The sequence below is a fragment of the Dermacentor variabilis genome, chromosome 1, assembly GCF_050947875.1.
Source record: "Dermacentor variabilis isolate Ectoservices chromosome 1, ASM5094787v1, whole genome shotgun sequence".
Classification (NCBI taxonomy): domain Eukaryota; kingdom Metazoa; phylum Arthropoda; class Arachnida; order Ixodida; family Ixodidae; genus Dermacentor; species Dermacentor variabilis.
Genome location: NC_134568.1, coordinates 197,201,758 through 197,226,762, shown reverse-complemented (window position 1 = coordinate 197,226,762; position 25,005 = coordinate 197,201,758). Strand labels below are relative to the sequence as shown.

Genomic DNA, 25,005 nt, shown 5'->3' with positions numbered 1-25,005 from the left:
GCGGCGCTTGCGGGGGGTATCGGTAGTTCATAGAAGAGCAGACGCCGCTCGCGGGTTTCTCTTTCTCTGTTTAAAGGTATTGGAATTGGTTTGACCAACTTTTTGACGCGTTCCACTTGACTGCCGGCTACGTGCTACTTCTATGCTTCCCCAGTCGTCATGAGTGCTGCAGGCCCACTAATTGTTCGGCACTCGTTCACAGCAGCGTTCAAGGGGGCTGCCATCCTTTACGCCGAAGAAACAAATCACTGCGCAGCGGGCCGCAATTTCGATATTTCTAAATGGGTGGTGCGAGAGTGGCGACTGCAGCGAAGCGAAATTTTCACCCTGTGACGGCAAGTGACAAATTTCCCACGTGCCGAAGTCTGGACGCTTTCCGGAGCTGTAGGCTAAGCTTGCGGCGTACGTCGCTGAAATGCGTGATCGGTCCCTGCCATTGAAGTGCGACGTGGTCATGAAACAAGCCCGGACCTTCGCCTTAATTTAAAGGTTCTGCTCCGCCGTGAGTACAACGAGTGGCTGGCGGCAGAAGACTGCGAAATTACGCCAACCGGACCTGTCAAAAGAGCCTCCGTGATGGCTGCGTGTGGTTGGGTGCATTTGGCGTGGGCTGCTGTTCTGCAAGATGTCCTGGTGCGGTCGTTTGCCAAATTTGAAATTTCGCTGGACCACGACGCGCTGTGGGACCGCAGCAACGATGACGATGGCAGCACTAGTGAAGACGAGTAGTCGAGTGACCATGTCAGCTACTAATAAATTTTCGTTATCGAATGCGCCCTCGGGTATGCTCTACTTTTTTTTTTTTTTCCGGTCAAGCGATATGGGGGGGTCGACTTACATTCGAGTCGACTTACAATCGTGTAAATACGGTATATGTTTCTGCGAGACTTATGTTGGCTGGTATTGTAAGAGGTTTCGTCTAAAACGTGGACATGAGTACACAAATAACGCATTCTTAAAGTGAAATCTTTATAAAATGTTTCCATTCACACATATTACATCTTCCAGTGAAGTTTACTCACCTACAATGCATAAACAAGCAAAGAAAAGCAAGAATAGACGGCAAACTGTTCCAAAGCAAGTGCGAATCTTATCGTCTGTCCTCCAACTTCAGCGGCCCGCTGATACCTTTTACATTTCATATAATTGTATATGCAATAACAAGTTCTCATAATTAAACAAACATGTTTTTGTGTAATAATCAAGCTAAAACAGCTTTTTACGTGCTGTTTTAGTAGAAAATGAATCTTTGTGACAGACGGAACAATGCTTGCCAGGTGCGTCTTCAAGGTCTCCTGGCTCCCCGAGAACAATGCCAATCTTAAGTCACAATATACCGGCTTTCCCATGCATACAGTGCGAGATTTCCCTCTAGGTAATAGTATAGTGAGAAACATTACAACGCGACCCCTCTCAAGATAGCGTGCGCCTCCCAATCTTGGAGGCTATAGAGCGGGTGACTGGAAGACTAGACTGGTCAAGCCAGCAGAAAATCCAACATGCTCACCAAGATTGCGTAGCATGGCTTAGAACGAGTGATTTGGTCCGGAAAATCAAACTCTGGGGCCTAAATTCGTACAAAAAATAGGTCGTGAAAATGCATTAGCTCTATGGGAAGCCTGACGGTGCATTTATGAAGTCTGGAATATCCACAAAGTTCGAATTTTTGGAGTATGAAAAATCTGTCAGGGACTGTGTAACAAACTACTGATACAATGACAACTTCTTGGAGAACCATCAAGTTCATTAGAAACAAGTTCGGCTGTACTTTCACAGTGTATTAAATTGCAGCTAGATAATGCAGTGGTTAAGGAGTGACACTTTGTTGAATGCCTTCATTGAGCTAATGCAATTGACAGAACTTAAGTAATTTCCAACAATGTACTTTATATACATGTAATTTAGCCTACATATTAACCTTCACATGCCCAACACATGCTCCGCTGAATTTCACTGAGTTAGAAGATCCAAATAGGGTAGAACACCGCTGTTACGTTCCTCACTGCTGTGTTTTCCCGGCTGCTACGTCGTTTTCATCCGATCCCGGCATAGCTTCCATAGGATCCAATGTATAAGGACCCCGCTGTTACGTAGTAGCTTTGAAAACGTTCCCGCATGATACGTCGCAACTTAGCACCCCGAACCCGCCTGGGCTAAAGTAGGCAACGCGCTCCAACCGCCATTTTGGCTTTTGACAAGTTTTGGCCAGGCTTGGCTGGGCTTGGCTATAGAACTGGCTGCAAGAAGCCGCACGCCAGTTCGAGAGGCCGCCACTAAGTGGCCATTCGTGAAAAATGCTCTCACTATCATCACTGTGATTACGGTCACCGCGTGGTTTTTGGACGGGTCGACTCATGGAGGAAAGAAACTCGGGAGGGGCGGAGAGGCCCACACGTCACTCTTTGTGAAGCTAAAGTGAAGCCGGAAGTTGGCGTTGCTCCGCCTATCGGGTCAGCTCTCCTCTCTTGTTTACGTTTCTCGCGAAACCACGCCGCGCCGCGCGCAACCGGACTGCTCGGACGGGCGCGCTCCGCAGCAATACTAAACAATTGTTAGCACGTAAGCATGACTACGCCAAAGAGGGCAAAATTTCCCGCGGATGTTCCTCCGTCCGTTGTCATTGCCGTGGCGCGGTGACGATGAGGAGCACGAGCCGCATGATGCCGGGGAGTTGCGAAATCCTAGCTTTGGAGAAGCCGTCGCGGCTCTGGACCTCCTCCGCAGGTACGTCGCAGCTCACAGCGACGCTGACAGCAATACGGCCTTCCAGGCTATTGAGAAACGTGTGGTGGTTTCTAGCGAGCGAAACGGCAAGCCACCATTCTGGAATTTTTTAACTCCTAAGCGCACTCTGTGGAAATAAATTGTCTATAGTTGAAGCTGCACTTTTTTCATTTATTTTCGGAGCTTTCCTCACTGTTGCGTTTTCCCGGCTGTTGCGTTTTTTTTCCCCGGTCCGGTGAAAAACGTATGAACGGGGTTCCACTGTATTCTCTTAACATATTTGTAGCAACATTTGGAACAAACATTCTCCACACTTATAGTTGTAATATGCAACTCTGCTGCAAGATACTGGCGTAGTTAATGGTGACATTACAACCTGTGAGTGGCTAGCAGATGAATTCTGTAAATGGTATGCCTATATTGTGTGGCTGGTTTACGAGCCTATCTGATCACCATCAGTGATCACAATGGATTAGGTGCTCAGTTCAAATAAAGTCCAGGGATGGTCCAATTATTAATGATATCAACTATTCTCTACAAAGGAACAAGTAACATTCCATTTTCACTTTATTGGGTGCACAGCAGCTAGCCTGATGTAAGTACTCTTTAAGTGTGCACACACATTATGCATGCCTAAGGGTTCTGAGGGACGCCTTAGTGGAGAGCTCTTGATTAATTTTGATCGCATGAGGTTCTTTATCCATAGCACAGTACCTACCGTATTTATTTGAATCTAGGCTGATAGTTCTTCTCTTTTTTTTTTTTTTAAATAATCATACTAAATTCCAGGGTCGGCTTAAGTTCAATGATTTAAGAAACGGGCCACATTTTGATTGAAATGGATAAATATGTTGCACAGCTAGCACTATCTAGAAAAGTCAGTATTGCAGCCGCTACTGGTGCTGCCAGTAGCCAACGGAAGTACACGAGCAACGTCGACATTTTGACCAGTGTCGTATCGGCTTGCTGCGTGGCGTTATCGTAATGGCACCAAACAGGTGATGCCACTATAGTAGTGCTTTCAAACAAAAAGCTGCACTAGCTGCAGAGGCATCGTCAAATGTTTAAGCTGGACCGGACTTCAGCATCGATGAGAAAAACGTCCGTCATTGGAGGGGGCAACGGGAGATGCTTTTTGCATGTGCCGTAGCAAGGAGGTGACAGTGATAAGGCAGATAGCGACGAGGCTAGCAGCGATGATGACACAGAATGAGCTCGGCATGTTCATATTTAATAAATGCTGCTTTCATTTTGTGAACGCTGTCCTCACTTTTTTGTTTGGCCTACATTTGAGGAATGTTTTTTTTCTTCTGGCTTTGGACTTTTAGGGGATGGATTAGAATCAGAACCAGCCTAGATACTAGTAAATACGATAAGTGTTGTTGCATTTCCCCACTGAGATGCAGCCATCGCAGGTGGGAATCAAACTCACGACCTCCTGAACAACAGCACAATGCCATAGCCACTGAAACACCATGGTGAGTCCATTTTGTTTACACATGAATAGGAAAACATATGAAGTGGTGGTCATTTCAAGAAGTTGAAGGCAGGAACAGGCAGTGTTTTGAATGAAGTTGTATGCTTTCTGCTGTGAGGACCTAATATTAGGCTCATATGCTAAAGACAGTGTAGTTTAGTGGACAAGCAGGTTTATTTACCATATTAAAGTGCTGCAGAACCATTCCTTTAGGTCTATCAAAACAAAGTGAAAGCCTTCCAGAGCAATATTAACATACTGATGTTTCAAGTAGTTTGACATGTCAAGCAAAAAGGAGACAGTCTTTTTATGCTAATTTAAGATTAGAAGAAAGGAGGTAAACACGCATGACGTCTGCACCCAAGAGATCTGTGGATTGCTCCCGAGGAAGGGAGTGGTGATGTTGTATACATAACGCCGTCACCGCCCTTACCGTCAACGGCACTGAGTTTCAGATTCTTGGAACAGAAGGTAATAATAAAAACTGTTCTTACTTTTGGTTTGCTCTCCTTGCCATCCTTGTTTGGCGCTTTGTCAAGAAGTGAGGTGCTGCTAGGTGACTCCGGCGGAGCATCATCCTCAAAGTCCAGCTCTCCTTCCAGGGGCTCCATAGAGCGGCTGTTGAGGCACTTTTTTGCCATGGGCACAGCCGGGGTCGCCTCCATGGCATCCTCGCTGATGTCCTCGGTTAACTGGCAAAGTACATTTTAATTATTCTTTTAATATTGATTTCCATCTTTAAACTCTGATTTTAACCAAAGCATGGCCGGTATAACGCAAAACTAATCCAATCTGTTTTTATTCCAAATTGGCCATTAGCCCTCTGTGATATCCCAGAATGGTTAGTCCAGCCCACTGGGCGGACTCGAATACGGGAAGAGCCCCAGATTGCAATTGCTTTACGTAATACCGGCCCATGGTTAACCAAAGCCCTACATGCCCAATGCTACACACTTTGCTCTGCCTGCAGTAAATCCACATAGAACTATCACACTAACTACAAATAAAAGCTCCTGAATTCAGAAAGGTTAAAAAACAATGAACAAATTATTCAGAAGTCAAATTATCAATGTTTACTACATCAATGCGCCTCTTTTCAGTGAAGAAATCCAATACAGCCAACGACCAATTTATTCAGCACGCCAGATAATTTGGATGGCTTCACAGCACTGCCACATCGCAAGTCAAAGGGGGAGGGGGTCGATTTACCCCCCCAGCCCCACTTCAGATGTTCAAATAAAAAAAATAGGTCGAGTTACAATCGTGTAAATACGGTATCTCCCAGCCTTGAGCCAGCGGTCTTGCATGCCGATCCACTGGCTGCCACAAAGAGCCAATGTATAAGAACGTCAGAAATTTCGGATGCTAAAACCCTTCACCGTTCGTTTTTTTGGACTTATTGCTGTGACTGCAGGTCTGAAACAGCATTAATCGAGGCCGCTGCCACTGCCATTTTGATTACCGTACTAACACGACTAAGTCGACTCCCTCATATCACATGTGGCAGGGGAAAAAAAAGAAAGAAAGAGCATACCCGAGGGCGCATTTGATAACGAAAATTTATTGGTAGCTGGCATGGTAACTGGACTACTTGTCTTCCCTTGTGCCATCATCCTCACTAATGCTGCTATCGTCATCGCTGCTACGGTCGCACAATGCGTCATCGTCCAGCGAAATTCCACATTTGGCAAACGACTGCACCACGACATCTTGTGGAACAGCAGCCCCCGCCGAATGCACCAAACCACACACAGCCGTCAGGGAGGCTCTTTTGACAGGTACGGTTGGCGTAAGTTCCCGGTCTTCTGCCGCCAGCCACTCGTTGTACTCACGGCGGAGCAGGTCCTTAAAAGGCGAAGATCGGGGCTTGTTTCATGACCATGTCGCAATTAACTGGCAGGAACCGATCACGCATTTCAGCGACGTATGCCGCAAGCTTGGCCTACAGCTCCGGAAAATGTCCAGACTTCGGCTCGTGGGAAATTCACTTGCCGTCACAGGTGAAAATTTTGCTTCGCTGCAGTCACGACTCTTGCACCACCTATTCAGAAGCATAGAACTTGCGGCCCGCTGTGCAGTGATTTGATTCTTTGGCATAAAGGATGGCAGCCCTCTTGAACGCAGCTGTGAACAAGGGCGGAATGTTTAGTGGGCCTGGGGCACTTATGATGACTGAGGAAACGTGCAAGTAGCACGTAGCCAGCAGTCAAGTCGAACGCGTCAAACTATGAGCTCTACAAGGAAAGAGAAACATGTGAGCGGTGTCTGCTCTTCCTAGAACTACCGATACTCCCCGCAAGTGCCGCGAATGGAACAGCGGCACTTCCATCAACTATCGACAGCCCCCTATGGGTGTTGTGTGCACTGCACAACTCTCAAAAATGTGAAAAACCCTTCCGAAAACCTAACAAACGTGCCAGATAGCGAAAACCTATAGGTAGGGCCATAGAGCAAACATAAAATTGTAACTATGTTGTAGCTCCCCTGATATCTCGTTGGTCTCGCTTTTTTTGGCAGTGCCATGTTTTGGTTTCGATTGTAAGTCGACCCCCCCCCCCCCCACACACACACGCTTCAGATTTTCAAATTAAAAAGAAAATAGGACAAGTTACAACCGTGTAAATACGGCATCTCCCAGCCTTGAGCCAACGCTCTTGCATGCCGATCCACTGGCTGGCATACCCGTCAGGGCAAGGCTATGCCAAGCTGGAGTTTGCTACAAAGCTTCCTGCTGTTTGGTGCCCTATTTTAACGCGTAGCTTTCTTTGCCTCTTCCCTCAACTTTTCCACTGATGCTACTGTCTTGCACACCATGTCTGGGGATGGTTCAGAGCATGTATTGTTATGATCAGCTAGCAGGGGCAGCAAGCTTCGAACCTCTCCTACTTTCCCATGACTAATCGCTTCAGCTTTGTGAAGTTAACAGTATGTCGTACCAGCATCACCCAGAAGGCGACAACGCCCGACACAGACTGCGACATGCAAACAAAGGAACTCACTTCGATGCGACAACCGGCTCCCTCCATTAAGCAGTCACTACCGCGAAGGCCAGTCTCCTGACCCTGACAAGCTGAGCATCATGGAGAGCCCACTAGATACGAAGGGCCAACGTCGTGCAGTGGGCGCACGTTTTCAGTGAACCTAAGCAGCGTGGGTGTACGAAAAATTGCAGACAATTGGGGTTATGTTTATTTTATCGCAAAACAAATTTTAAAGCCCAGCTCTACCGAGCAAAAATTTTGTTGAAGTGAAAACAAGCCCGAAAAATTTTTCGTTGTGGCGAGAACTTTTTTGCATTGACTTCTATGGCTAGCTGACGGTGAACTGGAAATATTTCGTTGAAGCGGCGTTTGTTGTAGCCGGGTCCAACTGTATCATCATCAGCAGCTGCCAGGTGCCAGGGTCACGAATCCATATCCAAAGCTCGATAGTGCCGATAGCGCCTCCACAAACCTGTTGCCGTGCTGTTGCCTTTGTTCACGTGGGTTTGGACTTCAATAAGCTTCAGTCACTGCAGTGTTGGCCTCGCCTTTTGTGCGACTAGCTGCCGCGTCAGATGCAGTGCAACTCCGGCCTGTAGCGGCTTCACCGTGCAATGGAGGGCTCGAAGCCTGGACAGTACTTCCAAGTGTTTTTGGAATTGTACATGGCAGAATTTCCGTGCTGCATGCCGTCGAAGAAAGGGGAGAAGTTCGAATTCTACACCATGTGTGCCTGTGATGTGAACATTTCGCAAGGCGCAAGAAAAAGCATCAGGGATACGTGCACGCTGCGGACAGCCAGCCAAGCCTAGCAAGTTTTGTACACAGCGACAACGACCTCAGTGTGATTTGTGTAGAATACCTCTTCATGGCGTTTTCATTGAACACAACGTCCTACCGAGTGTTAGCGATCATGCCAGACCACTTTTCCGGAAGGTGTTCCCCAAGTGCGAGGAAGCGAAATGCTACGTCTGTGGACGAACAAAGACGACGTCAATTGTTTGGGAAATGGCCACCAACGCAAACTCCTCTGCTGGATGCCCTAAAACGACAAGTATTTTCAATCACTGTGGATGGCAGTAACAATATGGATATGCAGCTTTACCCTATTATTGCGACATATTTCGATTAAGAAACGAGTAGTCGAAAGCCCTATTCTTCGCCTCGGGGACAATCCAAGGGGAAGCGACGGGTCACAAGATTGCAAATCTGGTTCTGGACAAGATAAAGTGTCAGAATTTGCATGTTGGAAACCTGTTGGCTATGTGTTCTGACAATGCCAATGTCATGATCAACAAGAAAAACAGTGTTTCTACTGTATTGAGAGAGGCTCAACCAGCTTTGATAGGGGTTGGTTGCCCGTGCCATCTCATCAACTTGGCTGCCCAAAAAGGAGCTTCATGTCTTCCTCTAAAGGTTGATGAGGCTTTGGTTGACATTTTCTTTTACCTACAGAAACGCTCGAAATGGAAAGATCGGCTTAGAGTTCCAAAAAATACATGACATAGAGATCAGAAAGATGAAGCGTTGAACCGACACGTTGGCTGTCGTTGGGAAAGTGAAGAGGCTGCTCGACTAGTGGAAACCATTACTCCGTTCTTTTTTTTTTTTTTTTTATCGGAAACAAAGCAGTGCCACAAGGAGAGCTTGTTTTTGGCATCATACCAAATTACGAAGACTTCCTCACAAACCTCGAATAACCCTGCACTGCCCCAAAGTCTGCTACACATCTTCACAAGAGTGCTGCAGGCCTCTGGAAAAAAGAAAAAAAAAAAAGCACCGACAGTGATGAACTTTCGCTAAAGAGGAAAGGAGCTCATTCTGGACCGAAAGCAATAAAACGGAAACTTCATACCAAGGATTCTGGAGAAGCCAGCCCCGTGACCTGTGAGGAGCACCTGTTTTATTTTGTCCTCGGAGCTAAACAGGGCATGCTGTTTCTTTCTCCAAAATGTTACACCGCTTTTTGAGGAGGCAAACTGCCTTCTTCAGGCATAGGCTCCTCAGATTCATGTATTGAGGGGCCCCTTGAACTGCTTTTCGAGGATCTCCTGACTAGATTTGTGCACACAGGTGCTGTCAAGGCATGTCATCCATTGCTGGAAGTTGGCTATGGAGCTGCAGAGAACCAGAAAGGTGACGAAGACAGCCATTGGCAGTACAACCTACTCTGTAGTTAAGACACTGAGCTGCACTGAGAGAGCAGTTCTCTACTGTACGTCTGTACTTAACGGCAGCATGCTATTACATTCAGCACAAATTCCCGCTAGAAGACGTCAATCTCAAGATGGCTGAAGTTGCTGAAGTACAAGCTCTGAAAACTGCTTCATTCAACAGCGTAAGTCATTTTATTATGGCATTCCCTGCTATCCTACCCCAGCAGAATGGCGAATCAAAAGAAGAAGCAATCGACGCACTTGAAGTTGAGTTAGCCAACTTGCAAGCATATCAAGTTCCAGCCGACATATTGAATAAGCCAAGGTGCAACGTGCAGTGGTTGCAATTAGGAAGCGTTCGAAGTGTCGACAGATCGCTCAGGTTCCACAGAATTTCAATGGTTATGCTGGGTATTCTCTCCATTTCCCACAGCAATGCTGAATGTGAGGCAATATTCAGCACTGTGAACAGAACTTGAACGAAGTTTCGCTCATCTGTGTGTGAGAAAACACTTGAAAGTTTGCTGATGGTCAAGGGGCACCAGAGTGGTACTTGCTTTGAGCAAACCTACACGAAGTTTCTGAAGCAGGCAAAGCCGGCAACAGCAAATTCATTGCAAAAATAAATTGAGTCCCAGTGGAGTTTTTGCCCTTTACTCTTCGAAGATTACGCCCGCCGTCTGGACAGGATGTTTGAGCGCCAGAAGAGGCAAGTGGTAACAGTCGTAAAAAATTGTGGGGCGTACAGCACCGCAAACAACCTGCAAGTGATTCGTCTTGAATTCTTGCCGATGAATGCGAGTGTGCTCCAGCCGATGGACCAAGGGGTCATTAAAAACCTCAAGGTGCACTACCAGGCCCGTTTACTTGGCCGAACACTCATGTGCTTTGACAACGGGAAGACGTACTCCATTAACCTGTTCTCGGCACTAGACATGCTAGCGGATGCCTGGAAGGCTGTTCAGCCTTCGACGATTGCAAATTGTTTTAGGCAAGCTGGATTTTGCAACTCTGAAGAGCCCATTACCAAAGAGGCAAACGACACTGCTGAAGACATCGACACCGGTGAGCAGCTGATTGCCGACTTGCGCAGCAGTGGGATGAACCTTCCAGCTGCTATTACTAGTACGAGTTTGCAGCGATTGACAACATCATAGAGTTGTGCACGGAGCTTACGGACGACAAGATCGTGCACCAGGTGACCGCACCGTTGCAAAGCGACTCGGACTCCAAAGACGACACCTCTGTCCACCCGCAACTATCAACGCAAGACATTGTGAATGCTCCAATATTGTTGTCTAGTGTGTATGACGAGAACATGACGCTTGCACCGATGCAAGGAGACATTGTTACAAAAAGCAGGAATTTAAAACAAGGGACCATCCGCAACTTTTTCAGTCCAGTTTAGCTGGAATAAAATTCGGTTTTGTGACTCAGATTTTTTAGACTGTTCTTTTTTTCGGACTATTTTTCAGTCCCCGCCAGGTCCAGAAATTGTTCGGCTACTGTACACAGATTTTTTACAGGACCCCAGCTTCAGTTCGAATAAACTGGAAGTTCGAATTAAGAGAGTTATAATTAAGGAGATTTCACAGTACAACGGCAACCTAAATTTCGGACAGTATTCAGTGTCCCACTCAATTTTGGGGAGATGATCTGGGTGCGCGATGTCCCAAAAATTGCGGCCATGAACAAAGTAGGCACTATTCAGATAGTTTGCTGTACCCTTGTTTTCATTAGCAAGGCATTTGTTGGCTTTCCGAGAGCTCTGTGGTCATTGTGAATAGATCTGCATTGCCTCAACACCAAACCATAACTTTGTTTACCAGCACCTGAAGAAGCAGCACTCATTAACAATCAAGGCCATAATGAAAATAGGCCATTGTCTGACGTGGTACCAAACAGCAGACCACCGGAAGAAGCTTGCATGCTAACATCCTTGTATGAGTGCCTTGTTGGCACTCGTACAAACGCACACGGGATACACAGAGGGCTGTATAGTGGAATTCAGATCCGTGTACAACCAGCTGCAGAGATTAAGCTTATGGGTATGCAGAAAGCACCAAAATTACCTTGCGCAACACTGAAAAAAATCGCCAGAGTGGTACAGTCAAAGTCAAAATATGACATCTGGACTTCGCAGCACTGCGACAATATGGAAATATGAAATGCCCACATTGCCTCAACTGTCACTAAATTTCAATTTCAAAGAGACAGATGCACAACACAGAGTGAAACTCTGTAGAACAAATTTTTGCCCTGCTGGTGTTGTTTTCAAGAATGTAACGTTTTACTCACAGTATTTTTTATTTTTAGCCTTTTGATAATTCTGATATGCTTGTGGCTCCCTCCATCTCTTAAAATTAATTCGTGACTGACCGCATTATGTAGGTAAGTAGTTTTCAGATTTCAATATAATGATGTTAAAGAGTAAACTCTTTTCTGCAGTTCCCTGAAGCTCACCATAATATGGATTTCACTACAGATGGCAAGATATCAGACTTTCTGAGTTAATGCCAGCTTTACTAGATATTTTACATTTGCCAAATTGTGGTAACTATTATATTGATGCACTCACTCACTGGCTCGCAATACAAATGCCACTTCAGCCAACAGGAAAGTGACTAATTGACTACAGTTAGCTGGAAACCATGATGCTTATAAGTCGATATGCCAATGTGTACTCCGGCTTCTCCAGCTGAGCGAACTTTGCCACTTGTTCTCCACTTAAGGGTTTTACTAAAAAATTTTTTTTAAAGTTATAACATGCTGCAGGAACTCATCAGCTATGAGAGGCATGTAATAGTCGGGGCTCCAGGTTCATTTCAGCCATTCTCGATTCTTTAATGTGCACACAACAGATAGTAAGCGTGTGAGGTACCTAATTTATAGCACTTTTTTCTCACAGATAAAATAGAAGCTCATTATTAAAGCGAGACTCACGTGCAGTTGTGGTGCAGGCTCTGGGCTATGAACAGCGCCCTCTTCCTCGCTCTCAACAACCCCCTCATTGCAGCCCCCAGGAGAGTGGCTTGGTGCAACAGTAACAGGTTCAGCTTCCTGCACTGCTGCCTCCTCGCTCTTTCTCTCAGCCACCGCTTCCCCATCTGCATTACAACAGCACCTCATAAGCACAGCCCGCAGGGACACAACATTACAACAGGCAACTTTGAAGTTTAGGACCTTGGCTTGTTTAAACATGCCACGAATATAACGCATGGCCATCAAGCACAGTACAATGAGCTATGAAAAAAAGCAGTGTTTGACATGTGTACAGGGGAGGTGTTCTTGGGTGATCACTTCCAGGGATAAAATGTCTTCTGGGATATTTCACATCACTCAGCACTAGACGCATTGCCATACACGGCTGACAGCTTCCTGGCCCTGTGCCAAGCTATCTTCACACATCGCTAGGTGCATTGTTAGCCATAAGTATTCGACACGTCTAGTGCCGACTCACACAAAATATTGCCAAAGTGATAACCTAAGATTAGACACTCCAAAATGCAGCCAAAGCTTCATATCAAACAAGAACTTTTAAAAGCAAAATCTTTCAACATAAATGCCCAAATTCATGCTATGAAAGCTCACATAATAAAGATACTAACAGCACAAATGACAATCTTAATAAGGCTTTCAATAACTCTGCAAGTTTTGATAAGGTCTTCAAGGGGTGTACGGAGCATGATTAGAAGACGGGACAAAAGAAGACACACAGGGACACACACAGCGCTAACTTCCAACTATGTTTATTATCGAAAACCAGGTCCTACTTATACACTCAGCCAACATGAGTCACAGCCAAGTGAACAGATAAACAATCAGAGCGAAACATTTTTGTAAGTGATATGTTAAGCCATGCGCAAAAATTTCAGTTCTTTTTCAGATAGAGCCAATGACGGTTTGCTGATACATGAATCCCCTAGGGCATCAATCTGCTTGGCTTCTATTATAAGTCTAGTGAGTTTACACTTATTTCTACCAGTAATGGCTGTTGATTCGAAGAGAGGGGAGCACTTATGTTGCTTACAATGAAGGGAGAGAAACCCATTTGATACAACTTTGTCGACTTTATTTTTGTGTTTGCACAGTTTACCATTAATGCATCTGCCCGACTGTCCGACGTAATATTTCCCACACGAAAAGGGTATACCATATATAATTGATGTCTTACAATCTCTAAACTTCTTCCTGTGTTTCAACACCAATCAACAACCATTACTGGTAGAAAAAAGTGCAAACTCACTAGACTTATAATAGAAGCCAAGCAGATTGATGCTCTAGAAGATTCATGTATCAGCAAACTGTCATTGGCTCTCTCTGAAAAAGAACTGAAAATTTTGCACATGGCTTAACATATCACTTACAAAAATGCTACGTTCTGATTGTTTATCTGTTCACTTGGCTGTGACTCATGTTGGCGGAGTGTATAAGTATGACCTGGTTTTCGATAATAAGCATAATTGGAAGTTAGCGCTGTGTGTGTGTGTCCCTGTGTGTCTTGTTTTGTCCCATCTTTTAATCGTGCTGCGTACACTCCTTGAAGATGGATTACAAACAAGCCCTCATTGCAACCCTCGTTGATAAGGTCACCTTGAATGGGTGGTGCAGCAATTATGTGTATTGGTATCACTATAATACTGTTAAAGAAATACTGTACGTTCTTGCATAAGGCATAATTAAGTTTGGGTCTAAATAAGAAAAAGCACATATTTCAAAAATCATCTGTGTCTTAATCCCAAACCCCCTCCCTAAGTGCACACCTCATCATCCACAGCCATGCTGCTAACACTGTGCTCTCTCAGCACGGTGCACAGAGGCATATAACGGGTTTCTCTTCAATCTATATTTTGCTACTACAGTCAATAAGTCTGTTCAAGGAAAGCTTACCGACTAAACGTCGGCATAGTACTAAAATTCACATTCCAGCTCTCGTGACTTTTAATACAGTTCAATACAGTCACTGCTACACTAAAAGTTTAACATATAAATAGACATCAAATATCTATAGCATCACTATGTCCAATTACAGTTGCATAGCTTAAACGTCACCAGGTCTGGCCATTTAGCACTAACAAGCAGAGAGCATACACTGCACGATAATGATTGTGTCTGCAAAGTATTACATTGCAACACGCCGCAGAAAGATCTGAAATTTCAAACCGAATGCTGTTTTTCCTTCTCACGGCCACCGTGCTCCAAGCCGGACGGTGACGTAGTCGTGCCCCTGCGCCTACGTAGTCGTGTCTGCAGTGTGACAACGCTCGTGGTGACACGTGACTTCGAGAATTATTCAAGACAACATCTGTTATCTGTGCGATCTGTTGCTTGAATTGACAAATTGAAGTTTAGAGAAATAAAACACACAAACGGAATGTCTGCGTGTTTTTTGTTTTACTTCGCAACGAAGCAAGAGAGATGTACTTCTACTTCGTCTGCTTGTTCCCACAGTCGTGCGGTCACATGCGCAGGTACCAAAACTATGCCATTTTTTACCGTGTTCCAGGGCGTGATCATGCTCTGCGCTCCGCTTGTTCTACCTAAGTACAACAGAACCCCGCTGTTACGTTCCTTACTGCTGTGTTTTCCCGGCTGCTACGTCGTTTTCATCCGGTCCCGGCATAGCTTCCATTGGATCCAATGTATAAGGAACCCCGCTGTTACGTAGTAGCTGTGAAAACATTCCCGCATGATGCGTCGCAACCCGAACCCGCCTGGGCTAAAGTAGGCAACGCGCTCCAACCGCCATTTTGGTTTTTGACGAGTTTTGGCCGGGCTTGGCTATGGAACTGGCTGCAAGAAGCCGCACGCCAGTTCGAGAGGCCGCCAATAGATGGCCATACGTGAAAAATGCTCTCACTATCACTGTGATTACGGTCACCGCATGGTTTGTTGGACGGGTCGACTCACAGAGGAAGGAAACTCAGGAGAGGCCCTGACGTCACTCTTTGTGAAGCTATAGCTAAAGGGGAGCCGGAAGTTGGCGTTGCTCATGGCGTTGCTCCGCCCATCGGGCCAGCTCTCCTCTCTCGTTTACATTTCTCGCGAAACCACGCCGCGATGCACGCAACCGGGCTGCTTGGACGCGCGCGCTCCGCAACAATACTAAACAATCGTTAGCACATTAGCATGATTATGCCAAAGAGGGCAAAATTTCCCGCGGATATTCCTTCGTCCGTTGACATTGCCGTGGCGCGGTGACGACGAGGAGCACGAGCCGCATGATGCCGGGGAGTTGCCAAATCCTAGCTTTGGACCTCCTCCGCACGTACGTCGCACCTCACAGCGACGCTGACAGCAATGCGGCCTTCCAGGCTATTGAGAAACGTGTGGTGATTTCTAGCGAGCGAAAGAAACGGCAAGTAACCATTCTAGGCTTTTTTAAGTTCTAAACGCACTCTGTGGAAATAAATTGTCTATAGTTGAGGCTGCACTTTTTTCATTCATTTTCGGAGCTTTCCTCACTGTTGCGTTTTCCCGGCTGTTACGTTTTTTTTCCTCGGTCCGGTGAAAAACATATGAACGGGGTTCCACTGTATTCGTGTAACACTGAATTATACAGCTAGTCATGTTTCCTTGTGCACAGTGCACAAAATCGTGCGCTGCGCGAACAAGACAACAGCTCGCGCACGACACCGTCGGTGGTAGTGCGTAGTGCCAGAAAAAAAAAACAACAAGGAGCAAATAAAAAAGAAATGAAGGCGGGGCATGTGACGTATGCATCATGCAATACTCGAGGTCCAGTATGGGAAAACGCAGGGAAGGAATTTCGCTTGAGTAGGCTAGACGGGGCGAGTGCAGAGAATGTCTTGGTTGGCAGTGGAGCCCACCTGCTGAAATCATGGGTTCGCAGCATTGAAATATTTCTATCTCGGCTATTAATGAGCCGATTTGAAAAATTTTTGCGACAGAACGGTCCCTAGAGGACACGTAACAACTTCCAGCGTATAATCAGAACTTGCTATGGGGCCTCGTGAGGGGCCCTTTAAAACACAGCCAACTTTTGGCAGTGGCGGTTGCGGTCGCGAGCAAGTTGCTAATCTACTTCTACTTTTGCCACAGCATATGCGGAACAATCCACGAGCCGAAGCAAGGAAAGGCTATCACCTCTACACGTGCGGTGCCCAGCTGACCACCTCATCACGACAGTGACTGGTCTGCTGCGTCTGCCCTCTACCGGCCAAGCTCCCACATATAAGCAGGCATCGCTGACGCTGTCGCTCACTTTTGGCAGCAGCGGTTGCGGTCGCGAGCAAGTCGCTAATCTACTTCTACTTTTGCCACAGCATATGTGGAACAATCCACGAGCCGAAGCAAGGAAAGGCTATCACCTCTACACGTGCGGTGCCCAGCTGACCACCTCATCACGACAGTGACTGGTCTGCTGCGTCTGCTCTCTACCGGCCAAGCTCCCACATATAAGCAGGCATCGCTGACGCTGTTGCTCACTTTTGGCAGCGGCGGTTGCGGTCGCGAGCAAGTCGCTAATCTACTTCTACTTTTGCCACAGGTTGGTCTTTTTTTTTCCTTTGCTTTCCAACCATATTTTTCTCTGTGTATACCGCTGCCACTGCTGCCAAATTGCGTGCTGTTTACACAATGCCGAACAATGCTAAGTTGGCAAAAGAAATGGACTCTTTACAGGCTGAGGTTGCTGTGATGCGTGACAGCCTGAACATGTTTAATGAACTTTTCGAGACGGTTAAGCAGAATATAGATCTTGCTGTTGAAAACAGGGCTCTGAAAGATGAAAATGTCGACTTGGCACGCAGGGTTTCTGAACTGGAACAGTACTCCAGACTAAATAACGTAGAAATAAAAGGTGTCCCTGCAACCAAAGGTGAAAGCTGTCTTGTGGTTGTTCAGTCTATGGGTGATGCTATAGGATGCAAAATCGCTCCTGAGGATGTCGATACTGCACATTGTGTACCAGCTAAAAAAGAAACAAATATTATTGCACACTTTTGCTCCCGAGAAAAAAAAAACAGTTCCTGAAAAAGGCACGCAAAGCTCGGTTGACCACTGTGAACCTTGGGTTTCCACAAAAGGATCAGAAGCCCTTATACGTTAATGAACATCTTACGCAAGAAAGAAAGCGGCTGTTTGCACACGCTCTTGAGCTGAAAAAAGCAAGAGGCTGGAAACACCTCTGGACAGACCACTGCGTAATCAAGGCGCGAAAGACAGATGACAGCAGTGTGTACCGGATTTCTAGTGCGGGTGATCTTACTGTTTTCACCTAGCTTACTAGTGTTTGCGGCTGTATATCTTATACCTGCGCAAGAATGTTTTCTTGTCAGGATCTTAAAAAACATTTCAGTGATGAAACTCCCAAGTTATCGCTAATACATTTCAATATTCGTAGTCTACGAAAAAACTGACAGCCTCATAGCATTTCTTTCGATAATTAATCACAACTTCTCTTTTATCTGTCTATCTGAGACATGGTTGTCACCGGACGATAGAAATTTATATGCGCTACGAGAGTACAATGCAGAGTACTGCTATCGTGCTACGCCACGTGGCGGCGGATCTGCCATATTTATTAAATCATCATTGCCATACAAACGCCACAATGATCTTGCCTTTTCTAATTTGATCTGCGAATCTATATGGTTAGAATTTGATCGGAGTGTTTTTTCAATTGATGGCCGGAACACAGTGTTAGCGTGCATTTATCGTTCACCATCATCGTCATACTCAGAGTTTTGTCTGCAGTTTGAAAAGTTGTTGCACACTGTTGCGAACGAAAACAAAAACGTCATTATCTGCGGAGACATCCCCCCCCCTCCCCCAACATAAACATTATCGACCCTAATAGTCCATCATGTTCTGATTATCTTGCGTGTTTTCTTAGCTATGGCCTTGCTTCTTTAATTACTTCTCCAACTAGATGTGACATGACAGGATCTAATACGTTAATTGATCACATATTAACCAACTTTACTACAGATCATACGGCAGAAACCATCGAGCACAGCATAACCGACCACTACCCTGTATTTTTCACTTTAGGTAGAGAAAATTCTAAAGCGACTGAAAAGAAAGAGAACGTACATTTTGACTCTCAAAAATTTATCCCTATGATACAGACAAATGACTGGACCGCAGTACTCAGTGAATCTTCCGCGGAAGAGGCTTATCAGTTGTTCTTGGCTGAAGTTACACGCTGCATTCATGAATGCCCTACTACATCTATCACAACTCGTTTCTTCAGTTCCCCTCGAAAACCTTGGGTCACAGAAGCGCTACTTCGACGTATATTGAAGAAAAATCGGCTCCACAAAAGGGTACCGTATTTACACGATTGTAAGTCGACCCCTTTTTTAAAATTTGAAAGTCTGAAGTTGGGGGGTCGACTTACAATCGAAACCAAAACATGGCCCCGCCAAAAAAAAGTGTTACCAACGAGAGCTACAACGTAGTTACAATTTTATGTTTGCTCTATTGTCCTACCCGTATCTTTTCGCTATCCCGCGTGTTTGTTTGCTTTTCGGAAGGGTTTTTCAACATTTTTGAAAGTCTTACAGTGCATGCAACACTCATGGGGGTGTCGATAGTTGATGGAAGCGCCGCTGTTCCCATTTGCGGCGGCACCCTTAGAACGGCGGCGCTTGCGGGGAGTATCGGTAGTTTATGGAAGAGCAGACACCGTTCGAGGGTTTCTCTTTCTCTGTTTAAAGGCATTGGCATTGGTTTGACCAACTTTTTGACGCGCTCCACTTGACTGCCGGCTACGTGCTACTTCTATGCTTCCCCAGTCGTCATGAGTGCTGCAGGCCCACTAACCTTTCGGCACTCGTTCACAGCAGCGTTCAAGAGGGCTGCCATCCTTTACGCCGAACAAACAAATCACTTTGCTGCGTGCCGCAATTTCGATGTTTCTAAACGGGTGGTGCGAGAGTGGTGACTGCAGCGAAGCGAAATTTTCACCCTGTGGCGGCAAGTGAGAAATTTCCCACGTGCCGAAGTCTGTACGCTTTCCGGAGCTGTAGGCAAAGCTTGCGGCAGCGTCGCTGAAATGCGTGATCGGTCCCTGCCAGTGAAGTGTGACGTGGTCATGAAACAAGCCCGGACCTTCGCCTTAATTTTAAGGTTCTGCTCCGCCGTGATTACGAGTGGCTGGCGGCAGAAGACTGCGGAAATTAAGCCAACCGGACCTGTCAAAAGAGCCTCCCTGACGGCTGCGTGTGGTTGGGTGCATTTGGCGTGGGCTGCTGTTCTGCAAGATGTCCTGGTGCGGTCGTTTGCCAAATTTGAAATTTCGCTGGACCACGACGCGCTGTGGGACCGCAGCAACGACGACGATGACAGCACTAGTGAAGACGAGTAGTCCAGTGACCATGTCAGCTACTAATAAATTTTCGTTATAAAATGCGCCCTCGGGTTTCTTTTTTTTTTTTTTCCGGTCAAGCGATATGGGGGGGTCGACTTACATTCGAGTCGACTTACAATCGTGTAAATACGGTAATTTGTGAACCATTTAACTGTGAACTTAAATCTCGTTTCAAAAAATATTCTAACACGCTTGCAGCAGCACTTAAATGTGCTAAACGAGATTACTTTCAGAACAAGATTTTGAATAATGGCAATAATAGGAGGTGCAATTGGCAGGTCATTAACGAATTCTTAAATAATAAATGCCGTGAGCATTTAACAAAAATAAAAACTGAGACACATACATACTGCCACCCAGCTGATATCACGAATGCCTTCAGCGAGTATTTTAGCAGTACTTGCGATTGTCAAACAGATCCCCCATTACCGACATTGCCTCGTCATCTTCATTCTTTCTACTTGCGACCTACGAATGCAAAGGAAGTTCTTCATGTTATATCTTCGCTTAGGTCTACTGGCCCTGGCCTAGACTCTGTTCACCCATCACGTATCAAGTTAGTTTCTAATGAACTGTCTCCTATCATAGCCGATATTGTTAACAAGATGTTTAAAGCAGGCATATTTCCCAGTTCTCTGAAAGTTGGTAAAATAACACCTGTTTACAAAAAAGGCAATCGTGAACTTCTGAATAACTACAGGTCTATTTGTATTCTTTCATTTTTCAGTAAAATCACTGAACGACTAGTTCATACACGTTTATCATCCTACCTAGCAAAATTTAATCTACTATCACCTAAACAGCATGGCTTTCGGCAGGGTTGCTCAACTGAGCTTGCGCTTCTAACCTTCACCGATAAAGTCAAGAAGGCAATCGACCAAGGCTTGCTGGTTGGAAGTGTATTCATAGATTTAACAAAAGCCTTTGACACCATTAATCACATAATTCTAATACACAAACTTGAATCTTACGGCATAACTGGCCCAGCACTTCAGCTTATTTCTAGCTACCTAACTAATCGTACTCAAGTTGTTCAGATTGACGGCAAACTCTCATCTGCTAAGAACATATATCGAGGCGTTCCTCAGGGCTCGATCCTTGGCCCGCTGCTGTTTCTGCTATTTATCAACGACCTACCTAATGTTCTAACCACTATGGACTGTATATTATATGCAGACGACACGACTATTTTTACTTGTGCTAACAATGTCGACGAGCTACAGCAAAATGTTGACCTTGATCTGCATAACATAACTTCCTGGTGTCAAAAGAACATGTTGTGCATCAATCCGCTAAAAACGGTTTTTATGGTTTTTCATTCCTTCCCGACACTAATTTCGAACTCTATGTCGGTGCGTCTTGAAAACAACTTAATACCAATATCTGTTAGCACTAAGTTTCTCGGCGTAGTTTTAGACAGGCATCTGAAATTCAATCTTCATGCGCAGTCACTTGTCCGTAAGATATCGTTTGGAATACGCGCCATAATCAAAACCCGCTCGTATTTTCAGCTACACATTATCCATTCCCTTTATCATGCACACATTCACAGCCATTTATCTTACTGCATATCAGCCTGGGGAAACACATACCTCGCTCACCTCAGCCAACTTCAACGCATGCAGAATCAGGCGATTCGCCTCATGACTTTCAGCCATTTCCTATCGACTGCAACGCCACTTTATTGCAGTTTAAACATTCATCAGCTCTTTCAGTTAAAATTAACAATCGTAATCTATAAGTTATTTTGTAATATTGCACACATAGATGGCCTTGTTATTCAAACCTTTGTAAATACTAACACTACTAGGTTCTCTGAACTCGATAATCGTCTTTTGCCTAAAGTGCGCACAAACTATGGTAAGTTCACTACCACATTTGCAAGAATAAAACTATGGAATTCTATTCCACATAGCATTAAATCATCCCCCACAGAGCATATATTCAAGAATCAGGTTAAGAAATACTTTATGCAGCAACTCTCTTTATCCTAACCACTGACTTTTGTGAATGTAATCATAATTGACTTAGCTATTATACTACATGTTATATTACTCATTTTTTATTGTATTGTACATTTGCCTTGCTTGCTCACTACAGAAGTCTTCCTTGCAATTTTTTGTCTTACTAAACAGTTTATAATTCTTCTTTTTTCGCGCTGTTTCTTATTTAGTCTGTAATGCCACCGTAACCAATGCTGGATCTGTATTGTCTTTTTTTGTTATTTTTTTATGTATGGGAGTCCCCCTGACAGTTTGTAACTTTGTGACTCCCTGTGTAGTGCTCATTTTGCATACAATTCTTGTAAATCTGGCATCATTGATGAATAAACTTGAAACTTGAAACACAAAAATGTGCTTATATACATAAAAAACCCCACATTCATCCCATGAAATGTTTGTGATACTAAATGAACACTGTTAATTTTTTCAGTCATGCTATCATTGCACGGACTGGGCTTGAATATGTTTATGCACTATGGCTGCTGGCTGTGCTGTTTTTGTCACAGCATGGCCCTCATTCTCTTGCTTCACGCGAGAGAAATTATTTTTACAAGTTAAAGAATGCTTGCCACATATATTTATTCAACTGTGATGCTTACAGAGCTAGTTTAAGCACAGTGTGAAAAAGGGTGCCAACTTCTGCCATAAGAATGCCACTGAGATTTCAAGAATAATTCTGCACTATTCCATCAATTTAACAGACTACTGACACAACGGCCACTGCAGATGCCCATGTACTACAGCACCCACTTGGTTTGGCTCAAAGGTCAGTTTTGTTGCATATTCTTGTGCAAGGGCCACAGCCTTGAAAAAGCCATACATTCATATTAAGGCCAAAATAGTTCGAAACTAAAGAAGTCGCAGTTTTGCCCAAAAAGTGATGCATCAATTGCAATAGCAAAATAGTAGACAACTATATGAAGTAAGGATAGTAGTTTTATCGACCATGTAAACTCGTAAACATTCGCTTACCAACTAAATTGACAAGCATGGTGTCATGCTCGCACAAGGAAACATGATCACATCCCACTTGACTCCAAAAACTCGCCGTCAAAACGCTGGAGTGAGGAAGCGCAACAGCGTGCGAGTTTACCTTCCTGCTCCCTCTTGCTTTAATGCGAACTTTAAAGCAGCCAAGAACACAGGGCACGTGAAGCTATTGGCCCTCAGTGCGCCTAGACTGTGTCCCCATTGCAGATCCCTTTCAAGATAGGGCCCGCATGGCCGCACCATACATGATACGGCACGCGGGGACAATGGTGTAGCCTTTGGACTTTATACGGAACATCAGGGCGATGACAATGGCAGAAAGGCACCTGGAGTGTCCATGAAAAAAAAAAAGGCTTTTCATGCTGTCACATACAGCGAGGAAAGCACTTGTTTTGAAGGAAGATGCATATTTGGTTTTTAAGTGTGTATAGGTTGCACCCAAGAAATTTGTACCCAAATTAAAGAAAAGCAGTGTGAATCTACACAATCAATAAGCATATAAAAAATAAATAAAAATGAAGCTGATAATTGAGTATTCACCACATTTATTGTCCCAAAATAACACAGGGGCTATGAGATACCATGGCAAAGGGTTTTGGACTCATTTTGACTGCCTTAGGCATTTTCAGCAGGAGCACAGTACAAAAACATTTTTTTGCATACCATCCCCATTGAAATGTGGCCACAATGGCCAAAGATTGAACCAGAAACCTCTTGTTCAAGCAAAAAGACATAGCCACTAATCCACCACAGTGGTAAGGTATTTTCTCAAAGCTATTTTGTGGTGAGACTATTACTGAACAATGTCTTAAAACCTGGCTGGAACTTTCTGCCAAGACGCACCGGCAGAAGGCTATGAAGTGACATATTACCAGTCTTGGGCTGATAAGTGCTACTAACTTCATACACAACCAACATGCAGATACCGACCTACACTGCATCATTGACTTCTTAGAGGGCAAAACCATTTCACCACCCAGGACATACAGGCATGCCATCTCGTCGCTGTGCCTCCGCAATGGCGCACTTTGGAAGAACTTCGCACCAAACAGGTCAACATACCTCCTAGTTATGGCAGACAATCTGCGGCAAGAGATTTTAGAAGTGTCCCGTGACGAGCCTACCGCTCCTAGGACATCTACGATTTACTCGTACTTTACTAGGAATCCAGAAAAAATACTACTGGCCGCATATCAACGTCGATGTTCCTCACTACGTGAGGATCTGCAGTGACTGTCAGCACCGTGAGACTAACTGCTAGGCCAGCCGGACTACTACAGCCTACTGACCCACCAATGAAGCCTTTTCAACAAATCGGGCTTGGCTTGTTCCTGACGTCGACTTGTGCGAACAAGTGGATAGTAGTGGCGACGGACTACCTGATGCCCTACGCTGGAACAAAGGCATTACCGTCAGTGTGTACTCGAGGTTGCAAGATCCTTTGCGAGGAACATCATTCTCTGACATGGTGCACCCGAGGTTCTCATTATCGACAGGGGCACGGAGTTCACTGCTGAGCTCATGCAGGAGATTCTACGTTTCAGCCACATCTGTCATCGCCAAACTATTGCCCACCACCTGCAGATGAACGACATGACTGAACGCTTTAACAAAACACTTGCTGATATGGTCGCCATGTAGGTAGACGTCGAGCACAAGACATTGGATGAAGTTCTCCCCTACGTCACATTCGCGCATAATACAGCGCAGCAAGAGACAACGCATATGACTCCTTTTAAACTCGTTTATGGCAGAGAAGCCCCTAATACGCACACCATGCAACCCTCTGTCAAGAACGAGAACATTGACAAAGATGTTACTGGCTTTCTGCAACATACCAAGGAAGACCGCCAGCTTGCCCAAGCAACACACCAATGTCTGATATTGCAGTTTGCGACAGCGGGAAGAAAACTTTGTGCCTGGTGGTCGTGTGATGGTGTGGACACTGATTTGCCGTCATGGTCTCAGTGAGACCATGTCGGCGAATGACAGCTACAAGATCACACGGAGCCTTGGGACTCTCACAGACGAAGTTGCTCCGGACGGAGTGATGCAATCTCAACGATGCCAAGCGCACCCCGAAGTCGTCCACGTCATGTGCATGAAGAATTTTTTCAGCGTTAGCAGACTCACAGACAATTTCTTTTGTCTTTGTTGCTTGCTTGCAAGTTTCATGTTTTATTTGCATTGTTTTCTTTGCAGCGTCGGGACGATGCTCTTCGATGGAGGAGCACTGCCACATGCACTTATTTCTGTTGGGGTCCCTTTCTTTGCGCAGCCAAATTTTCAACTCGTTTTAATGTGTCGCGTCGATAGCGCATTGGAGAAGCGTTTGATG

General features: G+C 45.2%; 1 protein-coding gene across 9 annotated transcripts in view; it reads right to left on the bottom strand.

Annotated features, from left to right (window-relative positions):
* The window catches only part of LOC142590546 (uncharacterized), a 278,657-nt gene that overhangs the window by 210,768 nt on the left and 42,884 nt on the right, over nucleotides 1–25,005 (bottom strand). For all 9 annotated transcript variants that reach the window (XM_075702763.1, XM_075702757.1, XM_075702796.1 and 6 more), the window contains 2 exons: nucleotides 12,282–12,445; nucleotides 4,696–4,893 (listed from right to left, as the gene is read on the bottom strand). In XM_075702763.1, coding sequence (XP_075558878.1) covers nucleotides 4,696–4,893; nucleotides 12,282–12,445 — 362 coding nt within the window. The remainder of the gene's footprint in view (nucleotides 1–4,695; nucleotides 4,894–12,281; nucleotides 12,446–25,005) is intronic.